Raw genomic sequence first — 26,370 nt, 5'->3', positions numbered from 1 at the left:
CATATGCAGTACCTCCCTCCTCTAGGATGCACACTTTAACATGGTGAGGAGGTTTGAGAGCATTGAAGAAGCTGACAGCAATGCTGTCCGGAGTCTAGACCAAAAGGCTAGACTCCTAGCAGAGGCACCCACGGTAGAATGGTCAAAGTTGAGACACCAGATTAAGATGCATCTAAACTCGGAGGAAGGCAATGGTAAACCACCTCTGATACCTCTTACATGAAAACCCTATCAACAGAGTATCCAAAATGCAACACGAGATAGTGCTGGAAGATGAGACCCCCAGGTCAGATGGCAGTCAGCGGGCTACTGGGGAAGAACAAAGGACAAGTACGAGTAGCGCTGTGACTAATGACACAGCTGGGTCAAAGCCGAAAGGAAGCCCAGAGTCTGATGTGCATAGATGCGAAAGGAGAGTCCGGAGTTGTACAACGCACGCATTAGGAACATGGAATGCGAGAAGCATTAACCAGGGAAAGTTAGAAATTGTCAAGCAAGAAATGGAACGTATCAACATTACAATACTTGGTTGGCGTGAGTGAACTAAAACAGACGGGAATGGGACATTTTCAATCAGGCAACTACAAAATATTTTATGCATGAAATGAGAAATTAAGAAAAAATGGCGTTGCTTTAACAGTGAGAAGTGATGTAGCAAAAACAATTAGGAGCTATACCACAAGGTCTGTGCAAGTGATATCAATGAGAATTAACGGGAAATCTATTAACATAACAATCATCCAAGTTTATGCTCCAACGGCAAATACAGAAGAAGAGGGATTGGAGAAATTTTATGCAGAAGTACAGGAAGAAATTGATCACATACCAAAACAAGATATGATGATAATCATGGGGGACTGGAATGCAAACGTAGGGAGCAGAGAAGAACTAGGAAATGTGGGGAAATGGGGCTTAGGAGACAGAAATGAAGCAGGAGAAAGACTTATCGAATTCTATGAAGCCAATAATTTGTTTCTTGCAAACACATTTTTTGAGCAACCAAAAAGGCGACTGTACACATGGACATCACCAAATGGTCAATATAGGAATCAAACTGACTATATAATTGGTAGCAGAAGATGGGGAAGTTCCATACTTCCTGCGAAAACAAGACCAGGAGAGGACTGTGGTACAGATCATGAACTGGTCATATCGAAAAGCAGAGTAAAGCTAAAGAAGAAGAACAAAGCAATCATAATGCCAAAATACAATTTTCAACGTCCCAGAATAATATAAAGATCAAATAAGGAACAGGTGTGAGGCTTTCAACTTAGCTGACAGAACCAGAAGAACTACGGACTGAAATCAGAGACATGTCCAGGGAAGAATGCAAAAAGACAATACCTCTAGTTAAAAAGAGAGAAAGACCCCAATGGATGACTGAAGAAACTCTTCAAATGGTTAAAGAGAGAAGGAAAGCAAAAGCAAAAGGAGATAGACACATGGTTAGAACCCTAAACGCAACAATACAGTGACTAGTACGTAGGAACAAAAAGAACTATTACAATAGTTATTGTATAGAAATAGAAGAGGACAACAAAAAGGGTCGAACAAGAGCCCTATTCCAAAAGATTAGAGAAATGAAAGGGAAATTTAAACCACAACTAGGGATGTTGAATAATCAACAGAGGAACACACTGACTGACGGAAATGAAATAAAAGGAAGATGGAAGCAATACACTGAAGAAAAGAGATGCCAGGGTGACAGATTCATTCACGGAGGAACCATATGATGAAGAACCAGAAGTTAGAATGTGAATTGAAAGCTGCTCTTAAAATACTTGGAAGAAACAAGTCACCAGGAACAGATGGCACACCAACAGAGTTGCTACAAGCTACTGAGACTGAATCTGTCCAAATTTTGACTAAAATCTGTCAAAGAAGATGGAAAACTAAACAATGGCCCACAGATTGGAAGTGTTCAATATACATCCCAATTCCAAAGAAAGGGGATCCCAGGGAATGAACTATTGCCTTAGTATCCCATGCAAGTAAAGTAATGCTCAAGATTCTGCAACAAAGGCTCTTACCATATATGGAGCAAAAAATGCCAGACATCCAAGCTGGATTTAGAAAGGGAAAAGGCACCAGTGATCATATCGCAAACATACATTGGATAATGGAACGGACCAAGGAATTTCAGAAGGAAATCACCCTGTGCTTTATAGATTACAGCAAAGCCTTTGATTGTGTAGATCATGAAAAACTATGGAATGCTTTAAAAGAAATGGGGGTGCCACAGCATCTGATTGTCCTGATGTGCAACCTATACTCTGGACAAGAGGCTACTGTAAGGACAGAACATGGAGAAACCGATTGGTTCCCAGTCGGAAAGCGAGTGAGACAGGGGTGTATTTTATCACCCTACTTGTTTAATCTATATGCAGAACATATTTTACGGAAAGTGGGATTGGACCAAGATGAAGAAGGTGTGAAAACTGGAGGAATATCAATAATTTAAGATATGCAGACGATACCATACTATTAGCAGAAACCAATAACAATTTGAAACGAATGCTGATGAAAGTTAAAGAGGAAAGCACAAAAGCAGGACTACAGCTGAATGTCAAAAAGACTAAAGTAATGACAACAGAATAATAAAATAATAATAAAAAATTATTTAATTTTATTTAGCAGACGCCCATCTGTCCGACTGAACGGACACTCTGGGCGACGTACAATATAAAATACAATATAAAATACAATCTGCTCATATACATAATCATCACATTATTAATATCATAACATCTCATCTGAAGACCATCTTACATTAATACAGTGTAAAACCTAACCCACCCCAGAGATCCCATAGGCCTGCCTGAAGAGCCAGGTCTTTAAGGCTTGGCGAAAAGTCAACAGGGAGGGGGCATGCCGAAGGTCAAAGGGAAGTAAGTTCCAGAGGGTGGGGGCCACGATCGAAAAAGCCCTCTCCCTGGTCCGCACCAACCTAGCTGTCTTAGTCGGTGGGACCGAGAGAAGGTCCTGTGAGGCTGATCTTGTTTGGCGGCATATTTGGTGATACTGGAGGCGCTCCTTCAGATAAACTGGGCCGGAACCGTATAGAGTTTTAAAGGTTAAAACCAACACCTTGAATTGGGCCCGGTATACAACTGGCAACCAGTGTAATTCAATCAACACTGGGGTGATATGATCGCGGCGGCGGGTCTGCTTTATTAAGCGTGCCGCCGCGTTTTGTACCAGCTGGAGTTTCCGGACCGTCTTCAAGGGTAACCCCACGTAGAGCGCATTACAGTAGTCTAATCGAGAGGAGATCAGGGCATGTATCACTCGTGGGAGCAGATGTATGGGAAGATAGGGTCGCAGCCTCTGTACTAGATGAAGTTGGTACCAAGCTGCCCGGCTCACTGCAGAAACCTGAGCCTCCATAGACAGCTGGGAGTCCAAGATGACCCCGAGACTGCGGACCTGGTCCTTCAGGGGCAAACTCACCCCATTAAGTATCAGGTCAAAACCTTCCCTTGTCCCCTTGTTATGTAGCTTTAAAGTTGACAACAAGGACATTGAACTTGTCAATGATTATCAATACCTTGACACAGTCATTAACCAAAATGGAGACAATAGTCAAGAAATCAGAAGAAGGGTAGGACTGGGGAGGGCAGCTATGAGAGAACTAGAAAAGGTCCTCAAATGCAAAGATGTATCACTGAACAATAAAGTCAGGATCATGCAGACCATGGTATTCCCGAACTCTGTGTATGGATGTGAACGTTGGACAGTGAAAAAAACGGGTAAGAGAAAAATCAACCCATTTGAAATGTGGTGTTGGAGGAGAGCTTTGTGCATACCATGGACTGTGAAAAAGACAAATAATTGGGTGTTAGAACAAATTAAACTAGCACTAGAAGCTAAAATGATGAAACTGAGGTTATCACACTATGGACACATAATGAGAAGACATGATTCACTAGAAAAGACAATAATGCTGTGAGAAACAGAAGGGAGTAGAAAAAGAGGAAGGCCAAACAAGAGATGGATTGATTCCATTAATGAAGCCACAGACCTGAACTTACAAGATCTGAACAAGGTGATTCACGACAGATGCTGTTGTGGAGGTCTCCGATTCATAGGGTCGCCATAAGTTGTGATCAACTTGAAGGCACATAACAACAACAACAAATGCAGTAGCACTAATTGCAAAGCTGAATTTAAAGATCTGCTTGTAGAAGAGCAGCTTGTAACAGGATTTTTTGTGTGTGAGGAAAAAGCTTAATTCAGAGAATTTGTTCTTCCCAGTTGACAACTGTTCCCCATTTGTTCCACTGTCCCATCCATGGCACTTAAAAACAGAAGAGCTCTGCTGGATCAGACCAAAAGACCATCTAATCCAGCATTCTGTTCTCATAATGGTCAGCCAATGCCTATAGGAAGTCCACATGAGTGCAACAGCACTTACCCACTTGTGATCCCCAGCAACTGGTTTTCCGAAGCATCTGCCTCAGATATTGGAGATAGTACATAGTCAGCCATCATGACTGGGAGCCATTAGTTGCTTTGTTCTTCCATGAACCTGCCGAATTCCCTTTTAAAGTCATCCAAATTAGTGACCATTATGACATCTTGTGGTGGAGAAATTTATTTATTTAAAAGCATTTATAAAATGATTAATATTTTTTTAAAATGGTTAAGCAGTGTACAATACAAAAACAACAAACAATATCATTTTAAAAACACAACATAAAACCAGTAAAACAGTAGTATAAGAACACAGCAGCACAAAAGCAGGAATTCGGGTAATTCAGACAAATAAAAGCAGGGTCCAACTTTACCAATCTAGTAAAGCCTGGAGGAAAAGCCATGTCTTTACAAGACATGTCTTATAAAAATTCCATGGTTTAACTATGCATTGTGTTGAAGAAGTTCTTCCTTTTGTCTAACCTGCATCTTCCTATGTTCAGCTTCATTAGATGACCCCAGGTTCCGAAATTAACACATGAACTATATGCGTTTTTTTCTTTTCCACTAATAGCCTTTTTAAAACTAGTATCTCCCTTGTTACCAGATTTTCTTCACTGTAAGCAGGGGACTACAGTGTGCCATTGTATTGGTAAAATATTGGTAAAATGTAGCACAACAGCGTGACATTGGCCAAGAATCACCACAAACCTCTCTGAAACCACTATTTTTACATACCTTTGTTGCTTTTGTTATGATTAAGCCCACTGCAAGCAGTAACGAGATCTCACCATTATAAGCACTCTAAATTTTACACATGCAGACCTCAGGCATCACCAGTAAAAATGGAAGTTTTAACGTAAGCTACTCTTTTAGTAATGATCAGCTTATTCTGTTTTCCTATAGTGCTGTTAAGTAAGAGTGAGAGAGCAAGAAAGAAAATGGTGAGGCTGTCAAGTTTGAAACAGATAAATCAATTATGTCCTTTAAATTACTCCAGAGGGCTTTCCTACCGGGGTTTAAAAATGTCTGCTCACTCAAAATTGTCCCTTAAAATTGCTCAACATGCATCACAGGCAATAAATTGCAAATGCAATTTTATCATGAACACAACCACTCTTCCCCCCTCCCCCTCCACACACTTATGTACATATCAGCACATTAACATTACTTTGTATAAAAGAAAGGGAAGTTGCAGCAGTGAAAACAGACAACTGGTCTGCTAATGAGGCCCTTGAAAACAAAGGCTGACTGTACTAAAGCCGGAAAGAACAGGTTTCAGACCTGAGCACTGTGTAGGTTCATTAAATACAGTCAACAAACTCATTTAACTCACACCTTGACATTAACATCTAATACTAGAAGGAAATTGAGCAAGTCAAATTTTGTTGTCCTCCTACCTACATATTTTAAAAGTTGGTTAAATTTTCAACAGAAACACTATTGGGGGGAAACGATGAGATCCGGAGTTTTTCTCTGCCAAATTCATTTTTGGCTAAGCTACTAATTCATATATCAAGTATTTGGACCAAAATATTGGATTTTGACTATAATAAGATTATAGACAGCTGCACATTAAGAAAGGTATCTGCTACTAAAAAGAACAAATTATTTTCTCATTCAAAACTACATTCACTTTCTAAAGCTTAACCAACAAAAGGGTTAATTAGGGATACAAATTTTCACAGACTGTTAATAACGGGCATGACACACACTATGTGCCCATAAGTAATTCTCAGGTATCTTTGATCTTAGCCCCAAATGATTACAGTTGCCTACCATACCCTGACCCCTGGGACTCTCTCAGAACCAGACATCTGGCTACTTTGTTCTTGTAGACTAATCTCATCCCAAAAGAGTTCAAGAACTGACACCAGGCAAGGAGGCTCCTGGCAAGGGAAAAAACATTACAGTATTAGCAGATCCGGCAAGTGAATTGGCATATCACAATTGTCTTCACATTTCTTACAGTCTGGGGTCATATGGTAGGCTGGTGCTCTATAGGGGTTTTTGCGTTAGCATAGCAAAGGGGATACATAGTTTACTATATTTTGAGATCTATCAGTCAAAATGTAAACAAAACGTTCTGTCAACTAGCAGACAAAAGGCACAAGAGGAAAAGTACTAAATATTGTTCTTTAAAATGACAAAATTATAAAAAATATTATTTAAAAATTATTCCTGCTCCTGGAATCTAAGATTTCTGTCTTTTTCTCCTTTAGCTTCCAAGTGTTACTGTAAATGGTCAGCTCACAGCTATGCAAACAGTCACTATAAACTTAGTCTCAAACTGATTACCACTGTCCAAGACCTTTTGCCACTGGATACAAATACCCAAATATGAAATACATTTGAAAATTATTTGTGAATGCTGCTTACCCATTTAAGTCACATTTGTTCCTCATTAATAGACATTAATGTAAAAACCAAGAAAAGATCAGCCCTCTGTTTTGTTATATAAAGGAATGCTGTTTTCAACTGACATAAGGTGCATGAATTCTATACTATGGTATCTACACTTAAGTGCAAATATGAAATAAGAAGTGGGCCTAGATTAACAGATCCTGCACTGTGGATATGGCTCTCCTAGAGGTATGCCCCACTTTAACTCCTCCCAGTCTGAGTCTCAACCAATTCAAAGCAACCCTCAAATCACTGCCAAAAAGTCAAGGGCTATGGAAAAGTCCACTTGTACAATTTCCCAGCTCTGTGGGTAAAGATGGCTACTGAAGCCTCACAAGTAAAGGTGTTACTTTTCTATTCATTTGTGCCGGGAGTAAAGTGTTCCAACAAAAGCCATTTGCACAATCCTTATAACACCACACCCCCTTCTAGACTCCTTTTTGCTTCCCAAAGGATGTTTTCTTTAAACAATTGTAATATGAAAACAGATAAAGTGCTGACTTTTGGAAACAAACTGAAATTATTGCTTTTCTCCACAGCTTTTAAATAAGGTTTGATACTGCTGCTATATTCTTTGGACTGCAATTGTCGATTTATGCTTTACTCATAGGGTTTTTTAAAATTTTATATGTTGGTGGCTATCTTTGCAATACAAATATTTTTAACAAATAAATGAAATGCACAAGACCCATATGACCTATATTCACCACTTCATAGGGAGCACTTGAGTAGTTATACCTAAATAGTTGGTGGACACAGGTTTTCAGCAGCAAATATGCTTCAGTAAAGATTTCAGCATTAATATGCTTAGAACAGGGTTTAAGTAAGAACAGTTGTGAGTGACAGGTTATCACTGAGGGAGGAATAGAAGCATAGATTAGTGGAAGGGTCTTATAAGGCATCGAGTCCAACCCCCTGCTCAATACAGGAATCCAGCTTAAAGCATACCCGAAAGGTGGCTGACAGGGGAGGTAAACATCTAGGGAGCTAATCAGAAAGGGACACCCAAATTTGAATGGAGACAGTATAAAACGCAATAAAATGCTATGGCCTGAATGAAGAGCAGCTGGGAAAGTAACAAGAGAGACAGCAGGAAGAAAGAAGGAAGTACTTGGGCCTAGACCTGGAATACACAAGAATAAATATCATTCTCTACGTTGCTTATTCTTTTGTACGTTGTATCTCACTAACATTTTACAATCATTTGGACATTTCTGATCTGTCACATGGTGGGAAGATTCCTAGAGACTCAAGTATCCCTGTTGGAGGGTGCTGGGGCCACATTTTGAACTATCTCACCAAAAATTCCTACAGTGGCACCAGCATGAAGTACCACTCATCATGGAAATGGCTACAGGCCATCTCCTGTCTACTGCCTTGCTCATTTTGAAGTTTCTTCATATCATCCTGTACAAACAAACACATTAAGAAAAATCTTGCTGGTTTAACATGTGATCCAATTAGGGTTGCAAACAGATTAAATAATTATTAATTCATTAAATCGGTTTTTCAGCAATTTATGCATATTTGCATAAATTGACATATGAAGAAAATAAAGACTAACTGAAAATGGCATTTATTTTTATCCATACTTGGTGTCTATTTTCCAGCAAAGGCAGAAGAAAAATATTTTGCTGTAAACATACATTTTTTATAAAGAAAACACCCAACATTGAGAGAACACATAATTATACATTTAGCTTTTGTCCTGCAGCCTGGACTTCAAACACCCAATTCATTACTGAGACCATTTTTTTTGCTATAGCATAACTTTATAAAAAAAAGCCAATGTGACAAATAAGGTAATAGCAGCTTTATAGGCTCCAAACACCAAAAGAATACTGGAGAGGGTTCCCAGCAGTAGTAAGCAGAAGCAATTCTCCCTCCTTCCTTCCCCTGTGAATATAAGAAAGGCCTGTCTTGCCTCACAAAGTGCAAAGACAGCAGACAGTTACATATAACTTCTCTCTCCCTGCAATACAAACAGCCTTTCCCCAAAATCGCAGGTCAGATGCCATACTCCCTCATCAATTACTATCCCACCTTTTAGTACAGCATCATTGTTCCCAGTCTTGATCAGCCAACTGTCCCATCAAAAATAAGACTCAAAACAGTATTGTCAGCAAAACAGCCTCTCAGTACTGTCTATCTGCTTACTAGCCAAGACCAACAAACAGCCATGTGGGGCATAGAACCACCAATATCTTCACAACCTCTTCAAGACCATGTACTGCACCACTGCCACAGTACTTTTTAAAAACATGTCAGAGGTTTCCCTCATCTCTAGCTGATTACTTCCTGCCAAATTGTCAAGACTCAGGCTATACAAAGAGATGGAGAGGCAGGAGAATAAATAGAGATCTGAAGCACAGCAACTTTTTTTTTTTAATAAGAAAATGGTCCTGCAGTGCTGTTTTTTTTTTTTTTTTTAAAAATGACTTAGCCATTTTTTTTAAAAAAAAAATCACACTCTTGCAGGCCAAGTGCCAAAGATGTTATTTTTTTTTCTTGGTGTGTGTGAGCAGGGGGGAGGGGAGGGGAGGGGAGAGAGACCCACAAAGATAAAATTTGATATGCTATTATACAGGCACCTCAGTTATCCCGATATTTTAATTAAAACGTGACCCAAGAGTTAAGCTTCATATACACTCATACACTGGTGTTACAAAGCAAGTTTTGTAAAAACATTACATCTATTCACTCACTAATTTATAAATAAGATTTCTCCATTCAAAATACTTCCACAAATTATTGGTAGAGATGGATAATGGAGTTTTATTAACTAATACAGAGCAGTCCACTTATTACTTAGCTAAATGCTGAAGAGTTTGGTACACTCTGAGCAGAAGCAATCTTTTTACTAAGCCCCTGAAGTCTAAATGTCTTGTCAATAGTTCTCCAATACTCGGAAAGTCCTTAAGTAACTTCCTCATATCTCAAGACTAAGAATGTGTCAAGAAAAGAGTAGCTGCTAAGGCCATTAACAATCACATCTCCACAGGAATCAGTTATTTCTAATTTCCACTGGTGTTCAAAGAGACCGGGATCTGAACCCCCTAATACCTCAAATAGCACCTCAAATAGCACAGGTGTTCTCTGCCTAGAGCAGCTGGCATCTGCTAATTAAAAGAAAAACTCAATACAACAGTTTTGCCATATTGTTGAACAAATGTAAACAACATCCTCTGCATGATCACAATCACTATTGTTAACATAGCATGCCAGATTATTTTTCTCCACTTTCCCAACTATAAGCAGTTTGATTATAATGAGATGATTAGAACTTTATGAGAATTTAATTAAAAAATAGCAACAAGGAAGCATTAAAAATATGGCTTGTTTGTTCGGAAAGTGTTTGGTGGAAACCTGCTTTCTCCATTGGTAAGATGAACACTAGTAGCAAGGAAGTACTTTTCTTCTTTCTCCTCTTAGAGTTTTCCTTTCAACACCAGTGTCCAAAACACCCAATAGCCATTTGCCTCACCTTGGCTGTCTGCACAGTAAACATCCTATCCAACCATTGGATGGTTTGACTGTTCTTCAATCTTGGCCCATCCTGCCATTTCTATACAGTCCACCTTTGTACTGCTAGAACTCAGTTTTACAAATGGAATAAAAGGAAATAACACTGCAAGTGCCTTGCAACGTAGTAGTAAAATTATTTACTTTCTTTGCAAGATGGAAACTTAAATGTTATGTCACTCTAAATGTTATGTCATAAATACTTTAGAAAAGTTATATAGGTCATCAACTGACAGTTATAATCAATGGATTCTATGTTCAGTCCCACCTAGACAAGTTGTACCACTCTGGCTAAAGTCAACAAAATCAGTCACTCTGCAGCAGTATCAGACTTGATGATGCTACTGCAGAGATGGCTTGCATGTTTTTTCCAGTTCCAGCTCTGCCTCATACCATCACTGATGTAGAAGATGAGTATAATAACTATACATTTATCTGTAAATTTGACAATCTGGTTTAGTAAAATACTTGAGTCTCACATATGATATCTTATTTTTTGAAAAAATGCACACACAGTCCACACCTACACCTTACGTTTAAAGTAGTGTTATACCACTTTAATCATGGCTTCCCGCAAAGAATCCTGGGAACTGTAGTCTGTTAAGAGTGCTGAGCATTGTTAGGAGACCCCAATTCTCCACACAGAGCTACAATTCCCGGAGTGGTTTAACACTTAATCCCTCTTCCCAGAGAACTCTGGGAATTGTAGCTCTGTGAGGGGATGGGGAGACCCAGGTTCAGATCCCCATTCAGCTTCAGACTTACAGGGTGACCTTGATCAAGTCACTCACCGTCTTCTACCTCATTTAAGGATAAGGTGGGGAGGAAGAGAACTTGTATACAGCCTTGAGTTCCTTGGAGGAAATGTGGCACATCTGCATTCATTTATTAAATTTATCTTTATTAATTACATTTATATCCCACCCTTCCTCCCAGAAGGAACCCAAGGCAGCAAACAAAAACACTAAAAGCACTTTAAAATATCTTAAAAACAAGAGACTTAAAAACAAAACAAAACATCTTTAAAAGCAATTCCAGCACAAACGCAGACTGGGATAAGGTCTCTACTTAAAGGCTTGTTGAAAGAGGAAGGTCTTCAATAGGTGCCGAAAAGATAACAGACATGATACCTGTCTAATATTTAAGGGGAGGAAATTCCAAAATGTAGGTTCCACAACACTAAAGGTCCATTTCCTATGTTGTGCAGAACGGACCTCCTGATAAGATGGCATCTGCAAGAGGCCCTCACCTGTAGAGTGCAGTGATCAAATGGGTATGTAAGGAGTAAGACAATCTTTCAGGTATCCTGGTCCCAAGCTGCATAGGGCTTTGTACACCAAAACCAGAACCTTGAACTTAGCCAGGTAGCTAATGGGCAACCAGTGCAATTCTTTCAGGAGTGGGGTAATAGGTTGGTGATATCCTGCCCCAGTGAGCAGTCACGCTGCCGCATTTGGCACCAGCTGCAGTCTATGGACCATCCTCAAGGACAGCCCCACATAGAGCACATTACAGTAATCCAGCCTGGAGATTAACATAGAATCATAGAATAATAATAATAATAATAATAAAATTTAATGTATGTGTCGCCTATCTGGCCAGTGGCCACTCTAGGCGACGTACATACAATAAATTACAATAAAGAATAGTAGAGTTGGAAGGGTTCTATAAGGCCATCAAGTCCAACCCCCTGCTCAATGCAGGAATCCAAATCAAAGCATTCCCGACAGATGGCTGTCCAGCTGCCTCTTGAATGCCTCCAGTGTCGGAGATCCCACTACCTCTCTAGGTAATTGATTCCATTGTCATATGGCTCTAACAGTTAGGAAGTTTTTCCTGATGTCCAGTCAAAATCTGGCTTCCTGCAACTTGAGCCCATTATTCCATGTCCTGCACTCTGGGATGATTGAGAAGAGATCCCGGCCCTCCTCTCTGTGACTTTCATGTACTTGAAGAGTGCTATCATATCTCCCCTCAGTCTTCTCTTCTCCAGGCTAAACATGCCCAGTTCTTTCAGTCTCTCCTCATAGGGCTTGGTTTCTAGTCCCCTGATCATCCTTGTTGCCCTCCTCTGAACCTGTTCCAGTTTGTCTGCATCCTTCTTGAACTGCAGAGACCAGAACTGGATGCAGTATTCAAGATGACGCCTAACCAATGGTGAATAGAGGGGAACTAATACTTCCCGCGATTTGGAAACTACACTTCTGTTAATGCAGCCTAATATAGCATTTGCCTTTGTTGCAGCCACATCACACTGTTGACTCATATTCAGCTTGTGATCAACAACAATTCCAAGATCCTTCTCACATGTCGTATGGCTGAGCCAAGTATCCCCCATCTTATAACTGTGCATTTGGTTTCTTTTTCCTAAGTGTAGAACTTTGCATTTGTCCCTGTTGAATTTCATTCTGTTGTTTTCAGCCCAATGCTCCAGCCTATCAAGATCCCTTTGAATTTTGTTTCTGTCTTCCATGGTATTAGCTATGCCCACCAATTTTGTATCATCTGCAAATTTGATAAGCATACTCTATACCTCCTCATCCAAGTCGTTAATAAAACTGTTGAAGAGCACTAGGCCCAGGACCGAGCCCTGTGGTACCCCACTCGTTACTTCCGCCCAGTTTGAGAAAGAACCATTCATAAGCACTCTTTGGGTACGATTCTGGAGCCAGCTGTGGATCCACCTGATAGTTGTTCCATCCAGCCCACATTTAGCTAGCTTGCTAATCAGAATATCATGGGGCACTTTGTCAAAAGCTTTGCTGAAGTTGAGGTATATTATGTCCACAGTATTCCCAGTCTACAAGGGAGGTTACCCGATCAAAAATGAGATAAGATTAGTTTGGCAGGATTTGTTCTTCATAAATCCATGTTGGCTCCTAGTAAGTAATCACTGTATTGTCCCCCATTACTACTACATTACTACTACATCATGACTCCTCGAAACATTGGCAATTTGCTTTTCAAAAGTTACATTCTCGTCTTCTCCTTGATTGGGCGGTTGGTAGTAGACTCCAAGCACCACATTCCTTTTATTACTTGCCCCATTAATTTTAATCCAGATACTCTCGGTGGAGCTACCAAGCTCAGCTTCCTGTATTTCTGTGCAGGGATATATATTTTTAACATATAGCGCGACTCCACCTCCCTTTTTATTCCTTCTGTTCTTTTTGAACAAGTTATATCATTCAATTGCTGTATTCCAGTTATGGAAGTCATCTCACCAAGTTTCAGTTATACCTATCAAGTCGTAATTACCCTCCTGTATTAAGAGTTCAAGTTTGTCCTGCTTGTTTCCCATGCTCTGCGCATTAGTATACAGACATTGAAGACTATGTGATTTATTGCTTGGCTTCCTAACTACTTTTTTCTGAGGACTGTCACTGGGCCCTATTAGAGCCGATCTCTCTGTTCCCATTACTGTGCATAAGCATTCATCAGTCGTTACCACCAAGTTTAAGTCTCCCTCCCCCTTAGGATTCAGTTTAAAGCCCTCCTGATGAACTTCTCCATGCTGTGGCCAAACATATTCTTCCCAGTCCTTGTGACATGAACCCATCACTTGCCAGCAGTCCACTTTCCAGGAAGTATAGCCCGTGGTTCCTGAATCCAAATCTCTCACATCGGCACCACCTTCATAGCCATTCATTCACACAGAGTATTTCCCTTTCCCTTTCTACTCCTCTTCTAAGTACTGGAAGGATGGATGAAAAAACTATCTGGGCCCCAAAGTCCTTGAGTTTCCTTCCCAGAGCTTCAAAGTCTGATGTGATTTCTTCATAGCTCCATTTGGCAATATCATTTGTTCCCACATGGATGAGGAGAAAGAGATACCTGTTGGTGGGCTTGATGAGTGATGGCAACCCTTCAGTCACATCTCTAATCCGTCCTCCTGGTAGAAAGCATACCTGGCGAGTCCACGGATCTTCTCAGCATACTTGGGTTTTGATCCCTCGCAGTAAGGAGTCTCCCACTACTAGTACTCTTCTCTTCTTGTTGTGGGGCACGGTTTCATTGCCCCTGCTTGATTGAGCTTCAGCCTCTCGCTCATTGTCGCACGGGGTCTCCTGTAATTCTTCCAACACAGGCTGTCCTCCAGTCTCATCCTCAAGTGGTTGAAAGCGGTTCCATAGTTCCACTGGTGAAGGATGTCTTCTAGCTCTTCTGCTCCTAACTGTCACCCTTTCCCACGGAGTTTCCTCCACTTCGTTGCTCCTCTCCAAAGCAGTCTCCTCTTCTGCTACCTCATGCTGTTGCTGTTCCACCTTCACTTCTCTTTGCTGTTGTTGTTCCAGCATTCTGTCTAAGAACTCTTCATCTTCTCTTATAGTCCTCAGTGCATGGACAACAGAGGTCAGGCCATCCCAGTTCAAAAACAGCAGCAGCTGTCTTACATGTCAAAGCTGGTAAAAGGCACTCTTAGCCACTGAGGTCACCTGGGCCTGTAGCGACAAAGATGGATCCAGGAGCACCCCCAGACTACAACCTGCTCTTTCAGAGGGAGTACAACCGCATCCAAAGCAAGCAATTGACCAATTATCTGAACTCAGGAACCACCAGGCCACACTGCCTCTGTCTTGCTAGGATTCAGACGCAGTGTCATCCAGCCCAGTCCAAGCACTGGTCCATGGCTTGCACAGCCTTTCCTGATTCAGGTGTTACAGAGAAAAAGAGCTGGGTAATGTCAGCGTACTGCTGACACCTTGCCCCAAAGCTCCTGATGGCTGCTCCCAAGCGCTTCATACAGATTTTAAACAGCATTGAAGAAAAGATGGTACCCTGCGGCTCCCTACAAGCACAAAGCCAGGGGGCCAAAAGACAATCACCCAATGCTATTCTCTGAAAACAACCCTGCAGATAGGATCAGAACCACTGTAAAACAGTGCCTCCAATACTCATCTCACCAGGTTGGCTCAAAATAATGCCATGGTCAATGTCATCAAAATCCACTGAGAGATCAAGTAAGAATAACAGGGTTGCACTTCCCCTATCTTTTTCCCAATAAAGGTCACCCATCAGGGCAACAACGGCTGATTCAGTCCCATAACCAGGCCTGAACTCAGGTTGGAATGGGCCAAGATAATGTTTTATCCAAGAGTATTTGCAATTGCTGAACACAACCCTCTGGATCACCTTTCCACCTGGTCACAAATAACCAATGGGTCCAGGATGGGATTTTTCAAGAACAGTCGGATCACCGTCTCTTTCAGGGCAACTGGGACCACTCCTTTTCACAAAGACACAGTGACCACACACTGGATCCACTCGGTAACACCCCCTCAGCAAGCTTTAATAAGCCAAAAAGGGCAAGGGTCAAGACAATATGTTGCTGGTTGCATCATCGCAAGCACCTTACCTATGTCATCAGGCGACATCAACTGAAAGTGATCCCAAGAAGTTGTGGCATATGTTGCACTGGACACTTCACTGGGGACTACAGTAGATGTAGAATCAAAATTGTGTAAATAGATAAATATTTTTATTAATAAAGCTTTCTAAGGCTTAATATAATCTATTCCTTCCAGTCTTGTGAAGTCTTTGATTTTATTCAATAATTACAAAGATTCGGATCTTTATGAATTCTATTTTCCATCAAGAACACATATGGGGGGGAAATCAGTATGTCTCTTGGTCCACTGTTATATCTGAGAAAGGATTTTTGAGTCCATTATGTTTGTCGTGAACTTGATCTTTCAGCTATAGTGAAAATTCTCTTAAAGCTATAATGTTAAAGTTAAATGATGAGAGGTTTCATTTGCTTTCCAAGCAGAGAGAAAACCTTTTTCAAATAAGCCTTCCACTGCCATGACCTTGGATCTACAAATTTAAAGAGTTCACCACATGCAATAATTTGCCTTGCCTCATGGGACTCACTGAGATTTCTTTTCTGAGGTTTTAGATTTGGACGCATCCTAAAAATATAATATTCTTGATACCAAGTAACATATTTTGAGCCTTGAATACAAATTAAAATAAAGGAATTTAGTATATATTGAAATGCACAATACCAAGTCATTAGCACTATAAAAAGGATTCCTTTAAGGAGTTTCTGTGAAGACGCAGACATGCTCCACGTTTAGTATAGAACAACTGCACCCAGTAAGTCGTCCTCTTACCGAAATAATGGTGAGAGATACAAACTGGACATGGATGAAGTCAATTCCTCACCTGGGATCCTTTCAGTGGTGAAGGGGGATATGAGGTTTAAGGGCATGTGGCTTTGCCCAGTTACCTTCCTCTACCACCATGTCAGATCAACAGAAAACAGCAGTCCTCTTCCGTCTGCTAAACTCCAGACCAACAGGTGGAGTGCTCACACTTATGCAGTGGTCTCTGCTGTCAGATTCTGTATCAATCTGAACAGGGGAGGGGAAACAGAATATTCCTGCAAGGACATAAGGACTCTCTTCTCCTGCCCTCCCCCATATTTAGGCTTGCAGGTTATTCACACAGAGGCAGTACTAACTCAAAGTAAAGTCTGACTATAAACCAATACACTTCACAGGGAGTTTTCAAAAGATTTTGCTCTTTTACTGGCACATCGATTGCTTGACATTTTCTAGTTTATTCTACAAAGTCTTTGTTGTACATCCTGTTTGATAGCTCGACATCCTCAGCCAAAATCTCCGCTCAGCTAGACTTTTCCAAAGAATTTTAAGTGTCATTCTATTCTTATGAAAACTGAACACACAAAACTGAATATATCTATTAATTCCGATTCAACACAAGTTTATCCTTCCCCAATCTTTCTTGGTTTATAGAAATTAAAGCACACGGAGACATTATGTGCTCAAACTTTACAATTCATACCATAAAGACCAAAACAGCTATTTCAGCACACTTGTATGGTAAGTGAACATCACTAGCAATGGAATATTTTTGAAGCAATTCTGTATATTAGAGGTTGGGAACCTGTAGTCCTCCAGCAGTTGCTGGACTACAACTCCCATCATCCCTGACAATTGTCCATGATAGCTGGAAATGGATTGCCTTCAAGTCGACTGAACTTATGGCGACCCTTTGAATAGAGTTTTCATGGTAAATGGTATTCAGAGGTGGTTTTACCATTGCCTTCCTGAGGCTGAGAGGCAGTGACTGGCCCAAGGTGAGTTCACCCAGTGAGCTTCATGACTGTGTGGGGATTCGAACCTTGGTCTCCCAGGTCCTAGTCCAACACTGACCCAGGGGAGGGGGAGGGGAGGAGATTGGGTGGGTGGGCACTGGGCAAAGGGAAAAATCTTTTCCTTTCCAAAAGGAAAACATTGTAAACAGTATCATTACTTTTCAGCGTTTCCCCCACCTTTTTATTCTACAGCAGGCACATCTAGCCTCCCACCCAAATTTAAACCAAAGCTGTCCTGGCCACATCCACACCAGGCCTTTATTGCACTTTGGACAGTCATGGCTTCTCTCAAAGAATCCTGGGAAGTGTAGTTAGTGAAAGGTGCTTAGAGTTGCTAGGAGACGCCCTGTTCCCCTCATAGACCTTCAATCAGTGTGGTTGACTGTTAAATCAGTCTGGCCACTGGAGCTCTGTCAATGGAACAGGAGTCTCCTCTCAGCACCCTTCATAAACTACACTTCCCAGGGTTCTCTGAGGGAAGCCATGACTATCTCAAGTGAAATCAACGTTTGGTGTGGGTGTGGCCCCCTGATTAGGCAAGCCCAGCAGCTGTGAGGCTTTTAGAACACTGACAGTTGGTCCTTACTGAGCATGCCCGCCCTTATCATTGGCTTCCAGCCAAAATTTCTTAAATTAATTAAAAATCAGCCAGGCATTTTTTTAACTTTTAAACTGCAGAAGATGAAGGTCAGAGTATGGGGCAAGGACAGTATTAGGATTACAGGAACTCTGTGCACATGGCTGATTTTTAATGAATTTCAACAGATTATGAGAACTCTCAGCGGGAGAAGTCCAAAAGGGCTCGGGGGGGTGGGTTCTCTCTCTTTTTAGACTTTGAACTCTCTGTTTTCTCTGACTGTTTTGTGTACCGCCATGAAAATTGAGAGGGCTGTTAAGCAAGTGTTTCTGAGTTCAGGACTATAAGTTTGGTAAGGTTTTGTTTTGAAATTAGCTTATGGGAAGCATCAGAATGGCATGGGGGGTATTTTCAATTTAACATTGTAGAATGTGAAAAATCCACGCTGCCTATAGTATACAGCCACTCTTGTGGCTGTATAATTTATAACCCACCCATATGCATTTTGGTGAAGACAGCTTCTGCAAGTTTAAAGGGTCTGTATCCCCACTGTTGGAGATACACCTCTCTAGTGTGTATTTATTGTTGTTTGATGGATTTTCCCCACCAAGGTTTTATTTATTTATTTGATTTATATCCTGCCCTTTCTCCCAGTAGGGGCCCAGTAAATTCACACTGCAGAGGTGTATCTACAACAGTGATCCTTTAAATTTGCAGAAGCTGTTGTCACCAAAGGTTGGAGGCTCTTGTGTTCCACTCAGAAACAGAACCCGAGATTAGATCTTTCCTGTTGCAGATGAATGATAAAAGTATACCAACTTTCAGCTTTCTATCTTTTCTGAAAGATGATTAGAATTAAGTTTCTTAATTCTCAACAATACTCACCTATTTTCATGTTCTGGCAGCCAACTTTAGTAAAAAAAAAATCCTTTGTGCAAAAGCATTTAAATAAAAAAGCCATATTATGCAAGTAAAAATGTAACAAACTCACCTCATTCCCACCAACAGCTTTGGTTAAAATCACTGCTGAAGATACAGGAGGTGGCATGCAGCCTACTGTCTGCAAACTAAGGGACAGAAAACACACACAAATACAAATGTAATATTCATTACAATTAATCACAAAACAACCCATAGAAAAGAATGGACAGAATTACACACTACATTCAGAAGCCATGACTACAGAACTTGTTTAGTGACTAAAATATGAGAACATAGGATTCTTAACTGATCAACAGTTCTATGATTTCAGATAAATCCGAGCTACTTAACACATTATTGAGAAATTTCTTGCTGGCTGAATCCACAAGGGCTATGGCATTCACAGGAGGGCAAGTATCTATATGTTACATGCCCTGTTGAACTAAATGGGGAAACTCCAATTGTAAAGCACAAGGGGCTTTGGATTGGGAGCAATGAATAACTCCTACAGGCTGTTTTTGTATCTGCACAAGTACCTAATATCTTATTTAAGGAAGACCCCATGGCCCTTTAATAAATCCATTTGCAGCTAGATTAGTGTACTGCTCATTCCTTTTCAGGTATATACAGATGCACGAATGGCTCACAGATGTCATCCAGTGCAAAAAAAAATTGTAAAAGAAGCCCTTTCTGTTATAAAGCTTTGTTTTTTCTCTGAAAATTGGAGTATTATGATATTCAATGCAGGGCTCTTGAGGCATAAGCTACAATTCCCTAAACAGTTTTAACTGTTCAAACTTTATTCATGTTAATGGAATGTGTAGCAGTAGAGGCTCTGAGGCATGACCTACCAATCTATTAAATTCAGAAAATGTACCAAGATCCCTCATCAGTTATGGAAAATAATCCATAGAGTGGTGGCTGTAGGATGCTTGCCCTAGTAAATTTTGGCTGGGTCAGGCCTCAGTTCATTCTTAGGTAGATACACAGTCTTGTCATTCTCTTTAGATGCTGAATAAATAACAACAAAACTGCCTGGGCACTTTTGCACGTTTTTAAAATTAAATCTCTGCTCACAGTCTATTGGACATGGCAGAAAAGGAAAAGAGATAGAAAACTGATATTAAAACCTGAAGGCCAGCACTATATACCTAAAACTGAGATCCAACTCCCCAAAGCACTTTTAGGTGATGCTCAGACTAACCTGCTGAAATCTCTTCTGGTCTACCAATTCACAGTTGTAGATTACTTCCACAACAGGATGGAAGGATTTCAGTCCCATCATTCATAGGAGAACAAAGAAGTGCTCACTGCACAATGTGTTTGTGCTAAAATTGTGGTAAAATTCTGGCTTCCAGGTGTATTTGAAACATCTAGATTTCTAAGCATTTACGTTTGTTCTTTTAAAAAGCATATTTTTAAGCCTTCAGATTATAGAGATAAATCTTAATGTGAACCAGTTTGGTAATCACAGGTAGAAGGAGTCTAGGAAGGGCTTCCAGTGGCAAGCCTGGAGGGGAGGGGAAAGGGAAGAGTTGAGTAGCTTTTCAGGAACTTCCTTCCTCTACATTCTGAGTGGTTGCTTCTGGTGGAGGTATGGTGATACAGGCATTAACATAATTTAAGAAGCTCCCTGACAAGACATTCCTGACAGGACAAAGCTTCATTTGAACCTACTATGGTTTATTCACAGAATCTACTTTCAATACTAAGAATCAGATCTAGGAACAGAGGACCCTCTGAACATATGCAAGTACAATTTTCATTATTACATACCATTCCCATCCTACATATATCTGGAATTAGATGACAGATCATGCACTTCAGAGGATGTAGTTTGTGAGCAGGCTTAACGAGAAAAATCTGATGGAATTTAGGGAAGGAACCATAGTTCAATGGAAGAGCACATGTTTATCCCAGGTTCAATCCCTGGCATCTCTAGTTCAGAAGAGTCAAGAAGCAGGTGAAGGGGAAAATCTCCTTCTGAGACCCTGGAAAGCCACTGCAAGTCAAGAGTAAATACTGGACCAAATGGACAAATAGTCTTAACTAGCATAAGGCAAGTTTCCTATGTTCCATCCTCTTTTAGCCCGCTAGCCATGTAAAGGAGACAATAAGATGGTCTACCTTAAGGTTTTGTTCTAAGGCTTATCAGACTAATGTGAACTACTCCAAACATTCAGAAAGAGATACAGAATCATAACTTTGGAAGGGACCTCAAAGGTTATCTGGTCCAGCTCTCTGCTGATGTTCCCTACATAAATGTCACGTGTGACTACTCCTACTAAGTATGATTGCTCCTACATGGCCAAAACAGAAAATAATAATCAGAACACAATGACAGATTGTTCATTATGATCATGTCCAACAATGGTCTAGGTATCAATGAACCCTAGTTAAGATGACAGCCTGAAGACCATGTCACTATATTGTATGAGCTAAAGAACACATATCCTATGTTGCAAAGAAGCAGCCAAGAAATGAATAGGATGAGGCTTTATTATTTCAGAAGTAAATAACAAGATTTTCTTATATTTAGCAGCCTAAGAATACAAAGTGGACTTTGACAGGCTGTGACTAAGACACATGTAACTGGTCTAAACAAAAACATTTGCTATAATTTTTTCTACCTTTTGAAGATTTAAATTAAAGTTCAGGAAGTGGCACACCATTTTACTCTTTTCAAAAACCTTCTAAATAACATTACAGGGAAAAGTTGCATAAATAATATTCCCTATGCCATATTTGTTTTGCCTTGAATATAGCTTACTTGAAGTTCACAACTTCACTCTTGGATATGAAAATAAAAACTGTTCAGTATAAGGTTAGGCATTTTGGCCTCATCCTTGTGAACATTTACACACAAGCATTTAATCTGCATTCTAATCCTAACACAAACAACATGGAATAAGACTGTATGTTTAGAATTAATGACACTTATATCCACAAGGATGTGCAAAATAAGTTGTACATAAGGGCTCTTTCTGCTTTATCTCAGATCCACGGAATATGATAATTTTACCATAGGAACTGCTGCAGAGAGAAAAAAACAAACATTTACGCCTTTCTTTTGTGCTTACCTGATCATCTCTTCTGGATCATGTCCACTGTATATAATCATTTAACTTGAGGATTATTTGATGTAACTAGTAGAAAGACAGTGCCATCTCATGGGGATAACATTCTTTGATACATGAGGACAAGTACTGTGTATGCACAACTCTTGCCCTTTCTGTCTGGTAAAGACTGGATAAGGGAAGTATAAACACCTCCTAATGTAAAGGTGTGGTTCCACTAAGAGGCAGTAGAAAGACTGAAAAAGCTCTACCCGTCTTTAGCATTCTGATTTGGGGAGAAGATGCTCAAGTGCATGATGGCCTCTCAGTGTTAGATTTTTTTTATTATTCAAAGGTATGGTTTTCAACTTTAAAGCTTTAAATGGCTTTGGACCAGGGTACCTGAAGGACACCTGCCCTAATATAAGCCTGCGCAGGGATTTAAGATCTGAAAGCAAGGCTCTCCCCTGTGACCTGCTGGTGTCAAGAGATGCACTTCACATGGATACAAGAGGGCCTTTTCTGTGGATACAGAGACTTTGGAATTTCCTCCATTTGTCTCAGCCCCTTTTTGATGGCATTCCGGAAGGGGAAAGAGGAGTGGAGAAAAGTTCTCTTTTTCAGGTGGCTTTCGGCTGATTTTACTAGTTATTAATTTCTACTGCTTGTAGATATGGTTAGTGCTATCTTTGTTTTTAATGTTATTCCTTTGGTGTGCAATTTTATGAAGTATTTTGAATATGCTTCACTTTGTATTCTGATCAATTCTCTTTTTACTATCTGCCTTGAGCAATATTCTGACGGAACACGTGTAGCTGTACTAAATAAAATAAATAAAAGGGGAGAAGTTCTATTCCTTTGAGACACAAAAAAGCACTTGTAGAATAGAACATGTTTCAAAATGCTTTCATTAATAATTTAGCACAACATGCTACAATGGTGCTTGATGTTTTTTTGTGTGTTGATACCCATTTTCACTACACTTCAGTTTTCTATAGCTCTTGGTCTCTGAAAGCATTTACATATAAAATGGGGAAAATACTACATTAAAGAACAATTATTATGGCAAGGGACTTCTCTCAGTTAGAATATGAGAGAGTGGAAAAAATAATTCAAGGTGCTGAGAGCGAGAATGAGAGAGAGCTGTGTAATCTTGCCAGCTCCACTCGCTTTTGGCTCTGGCTGCACCTGTCATCAGCTGTGAATCCTGACTGACTTTTCCTATGGGTCAACAGATCTTCATAGAAAAAAAGGTTCCTCACCCTTCCTGAAGAGTGAAGTTTAATAATCTGTCTCATGCATAGTCAGACAGTTAACCTTCTATTCTACCACCACTTTTTTTTACTCCTATTACTTGAAATCTGGAGGAGTAAATTCAAAACAGAAGGCTTGTCAAGAAGAGGCATGATCTGCAGAGTTAAGTCCCTACATATAAAATTAGCTGCCAAGTCTTTGGATATACAAGACCAAGATTTTGAAAGAGTAATCTTTTGCATATATTTTTTTTCCAACAGCAAGTGCCAAAGCATTAACGTACACAGAAAAATGACTTCACTGTGGTATTGTTTTTTTTTAAAAAAAAGAACCAACCTAATGATACTGAAAGTGCATTTCTGGAAAAGAAGCCATAAATATTTCACCCTTTAGATGTTAAAACATACCCTTTTAAAAGCCATTCATTTATAGGTGTGATAGATAACAGCTGAAGAAATAGCCATATTGCTGTTGGGAAGAATACAAGTGTGAAGATCTGGACAAAAAGATGCAATTTCACATGCATCAAAGCACTTGTCAGCTCCTACAAAGTAACAAGAGAAGAGGTTGCAGTTTTAACAGCTGAAATCAGTTCTATTTTGTATTGCTTAAGTTTGTATCATTGTATATGTCAGATGCATATTGCTTCAAAAAGCGTATTCTCCAATACAGTAAATGTTGCTGTTATGTGCCTTCAAGTCGATTTCAACTTATGGCGACCCTATGAATCAGCAACCTCCAATAGTATGTGTTATAAACCACCCTGTTCAGATCTTGTAAGTTCAGGTCTGTGGCTTCCTTTATGGAATCAATCCATCTCTTGTTTGGTAGTCCTCCTTTTCTACTCCCTGCTGTTTTTCCCAGCATTATTGTCTTTTCTAGTAAATCATGTCTTCTCATTATGTGTCCAAAGTATGATAACCTCAGTTTCATCATTTTAGCTTCTAGTGAGAGTTCTAGTTTAATTTGTTCTAACACCCAATTATTTGTCTTTTTCACAGTCCATGGTATCCACAACGCTCTCTTCCAACACCACATTTCAAATAAGCTGATTTTTCCCTTATCTGCTTTTTTCACTGTCCAACTTTCACATCCATACATAGAGATCGGGAATACCATGGTCTGAATGATCCTGACTTTAGTGTTCAGTGATACATCTTTGCATTTGAGGACCTTTTCTAGTTCTCTCATAGCTGCCCTCCCCAGTCCTAGCCTTCTTCTAATTTCTTGACTATTCTCTCTATTTTGGTTAATGACTGTGCCAAGTCATTGATAATCCTTGACAAGTTCAATGTCCTCATTGTCAACTTTACAGTTACATAAATCTTCTGTTGTCATTACTTTAGTCTTTTGTGCTTTCCTCTTTAACTTTAAAGTCTTGATTTCATCTATTTTGATTTATGCAAAGTTTAAATAGCCCACTGCCTAAATTAATTAAGTTAAGCATTAACTAAAGTTACAATAAGGTACACACTAAGAATTTTTAAAAAATAACTAGGCAAGTGGCACCCCTAGCTATAAAATTAAATAATATACTTTAAAGCAGCCTTCTCCAGCTTTGGGTCACCAGATGGTTTTGGACCTCAACTCCCATAAAGCCAATAGTCAAGGGTGATAAGAGTTTTGGTCCCAACATCTGGTGACCAGGTCTGCTGAAGGCTTCTTTAGAGCTTTATGAAACTGAAAAGACCTCACCAAAAGACCTCACCTTAGATTATACAAATCTAAATAAGAAGCTGGGAATAAATGTATATAAACCTAGAGATAAATTGATACATTATAGTTAAGCAGCAAGAAGTCCGATCTTAATACTTTAGCACACGTTTACAAGAACTCCCCACACACCAAGGTGCGTGCTACAATGCATAATTAGGAGCCTGAGGAAAACAGGATGTTATTGATTGAAAATATACATCTAACTGCAAAAGTCAAAAGTCCATCAGCCTATGCTGGTTCAGTGTCAACTTATTAGCCACACATGGAGCCACCATACACTACATGTCTGTATTAGCTGAATCAGCAGCTCTGAAACAGCTATATCACATGGAGAGAGCTTTGCTATGGGCGGTATAAAAATTGAATTAAATAAATAAATAAATAAATATGGTTTTCTGGGAACCAAGTTCCATTTGAATCAGTAAAATGACTCCAATATGTTCCAAATGACCTGTGTATGCCCACTACAGGACTGAAGATGTAGACTCAACACACTCCAAAAAGAGTCTTGCCATTTTAATCCAACAGCTAAACATAAGATTTAATGCAGGAGTGATCTTGTGAAAGCTCTTAATAGGAGTAAGAATGTAATCCGCTATATCTTTGTCTCGCACTCTGCTGAAACACAGGAACATATACTCTCCTAGAACTACAAGCACAAATTGGCTGCTGTTGGTATTTATAATATTTTATTTATCATTTTTATTTATTACATTTATATCCCACCTTTCCTCCAAGGAGCTCAAGGTGTCGTACAAACATAGTTCTCCCCCTCCTGGTTTTATCCTTACAACAACCTTGTGAGATAGGTTAGGCTGGGAGACAGTGACTGGCCCCAGATCATCCAGTGAGCTTCATGGTTGACCTTGGATGTGAACCCTGGTCTCCCAGGTCTCTAATCACTACACCACATTGGTTGCCATATGGTCATCATATGATGAGGTTCCCATCTGTCATTAGCAATGTAATGTTCTCATCTATATTCAGATAATGTTCTTTTTTAAAAAAAGCGATAAAGATGTAAATTAATTTGCAGTACCTCAGTTTTCAGCGAGAGCCCACTGTTAAAGAATATAGCCGAAACAGCTATATACGTGATGGTGATTTCTGGTTTCAGTGGTCCTGAAAATACACACACACATACAAAAAGTAAACCAAGACAGCTAACTTATATCAATCAGATCAATTTTTACTTAAGACTTGCAAGCCTGAATCTTCCCCAAACACACAGACATGATTATGCAGTTAATACTGAAGGCTGTAGCAGGTTAAAATCTGCAAGCTTACTGGTCTCCTCTCTTCTCATAGCCAACAGCAAAAGTGCATAAGCAGTCCAGATCTACTGGAGTGAAACCAATACATTCAGGATCAGTATGAAAAACATC

General features: G+C 39.8%; 1 protein-coding gene across 7 annotated transcripts in view; it reads right to left on the bottom strand.

Annotated features, from left to right (window-relative positions):
- SLC10A7 (solute carrier family 10 member 7) overlaps nucleotides 1-26,370 on the bottom strand; it is a 245,325-nt gene that overhangs the window by 206,067 nt on the left and 12,888 nt on the right. For 6 of the 7 annotated variants that reach the window (XM_061584763.1, XM_061584765.1, XM_061584766.1 and 3 more), the window contains exons 2-4: nucleotides 26,025-26,107; nucleotides 23,677-23,813; nucleotides 19,030-19,105 (exon numbers count right to left, since the gene is read on the bottom strand). In XM_061584763.1, coding sequence (XP_061440747.1) covers nucleotides 19,030-19,105; nucleotides 23,677-23,813; nucleotides 26,025-26,107 — 296 coding nt within the window. Of the gene's footprint in view, nucleotides 1-19,029; nucleotides 19,106-23,676; nucleotides 23,814-26,024; nucleotides 26,108-26,370 lie in introns of those variants that run through there. The other variant, XM_061584769.1, reaches the window with a different exon arrangement.

The sequence above is a fragment of the Rhineura floridana genome, chromosome 9 (assembly GCF_030035675.1).
Source record: "Rhineura floridana isolate rRhiFlo1 chromosome 9, rRhiFlo1.hap2, whole genome shotgun sequence".
NCBI classification, from domain to species: domain Eukaryota; kingdom Metazoa; phylum Chordata; class Lepidosauria; order Squamata; family Rhineuridae; genus Rhineura; species Rhineura floridana.
Note: the sequence above shows the minus strand (reverse complement) of the source record. Positions and strands in the feature narration are given on the sequence as shown.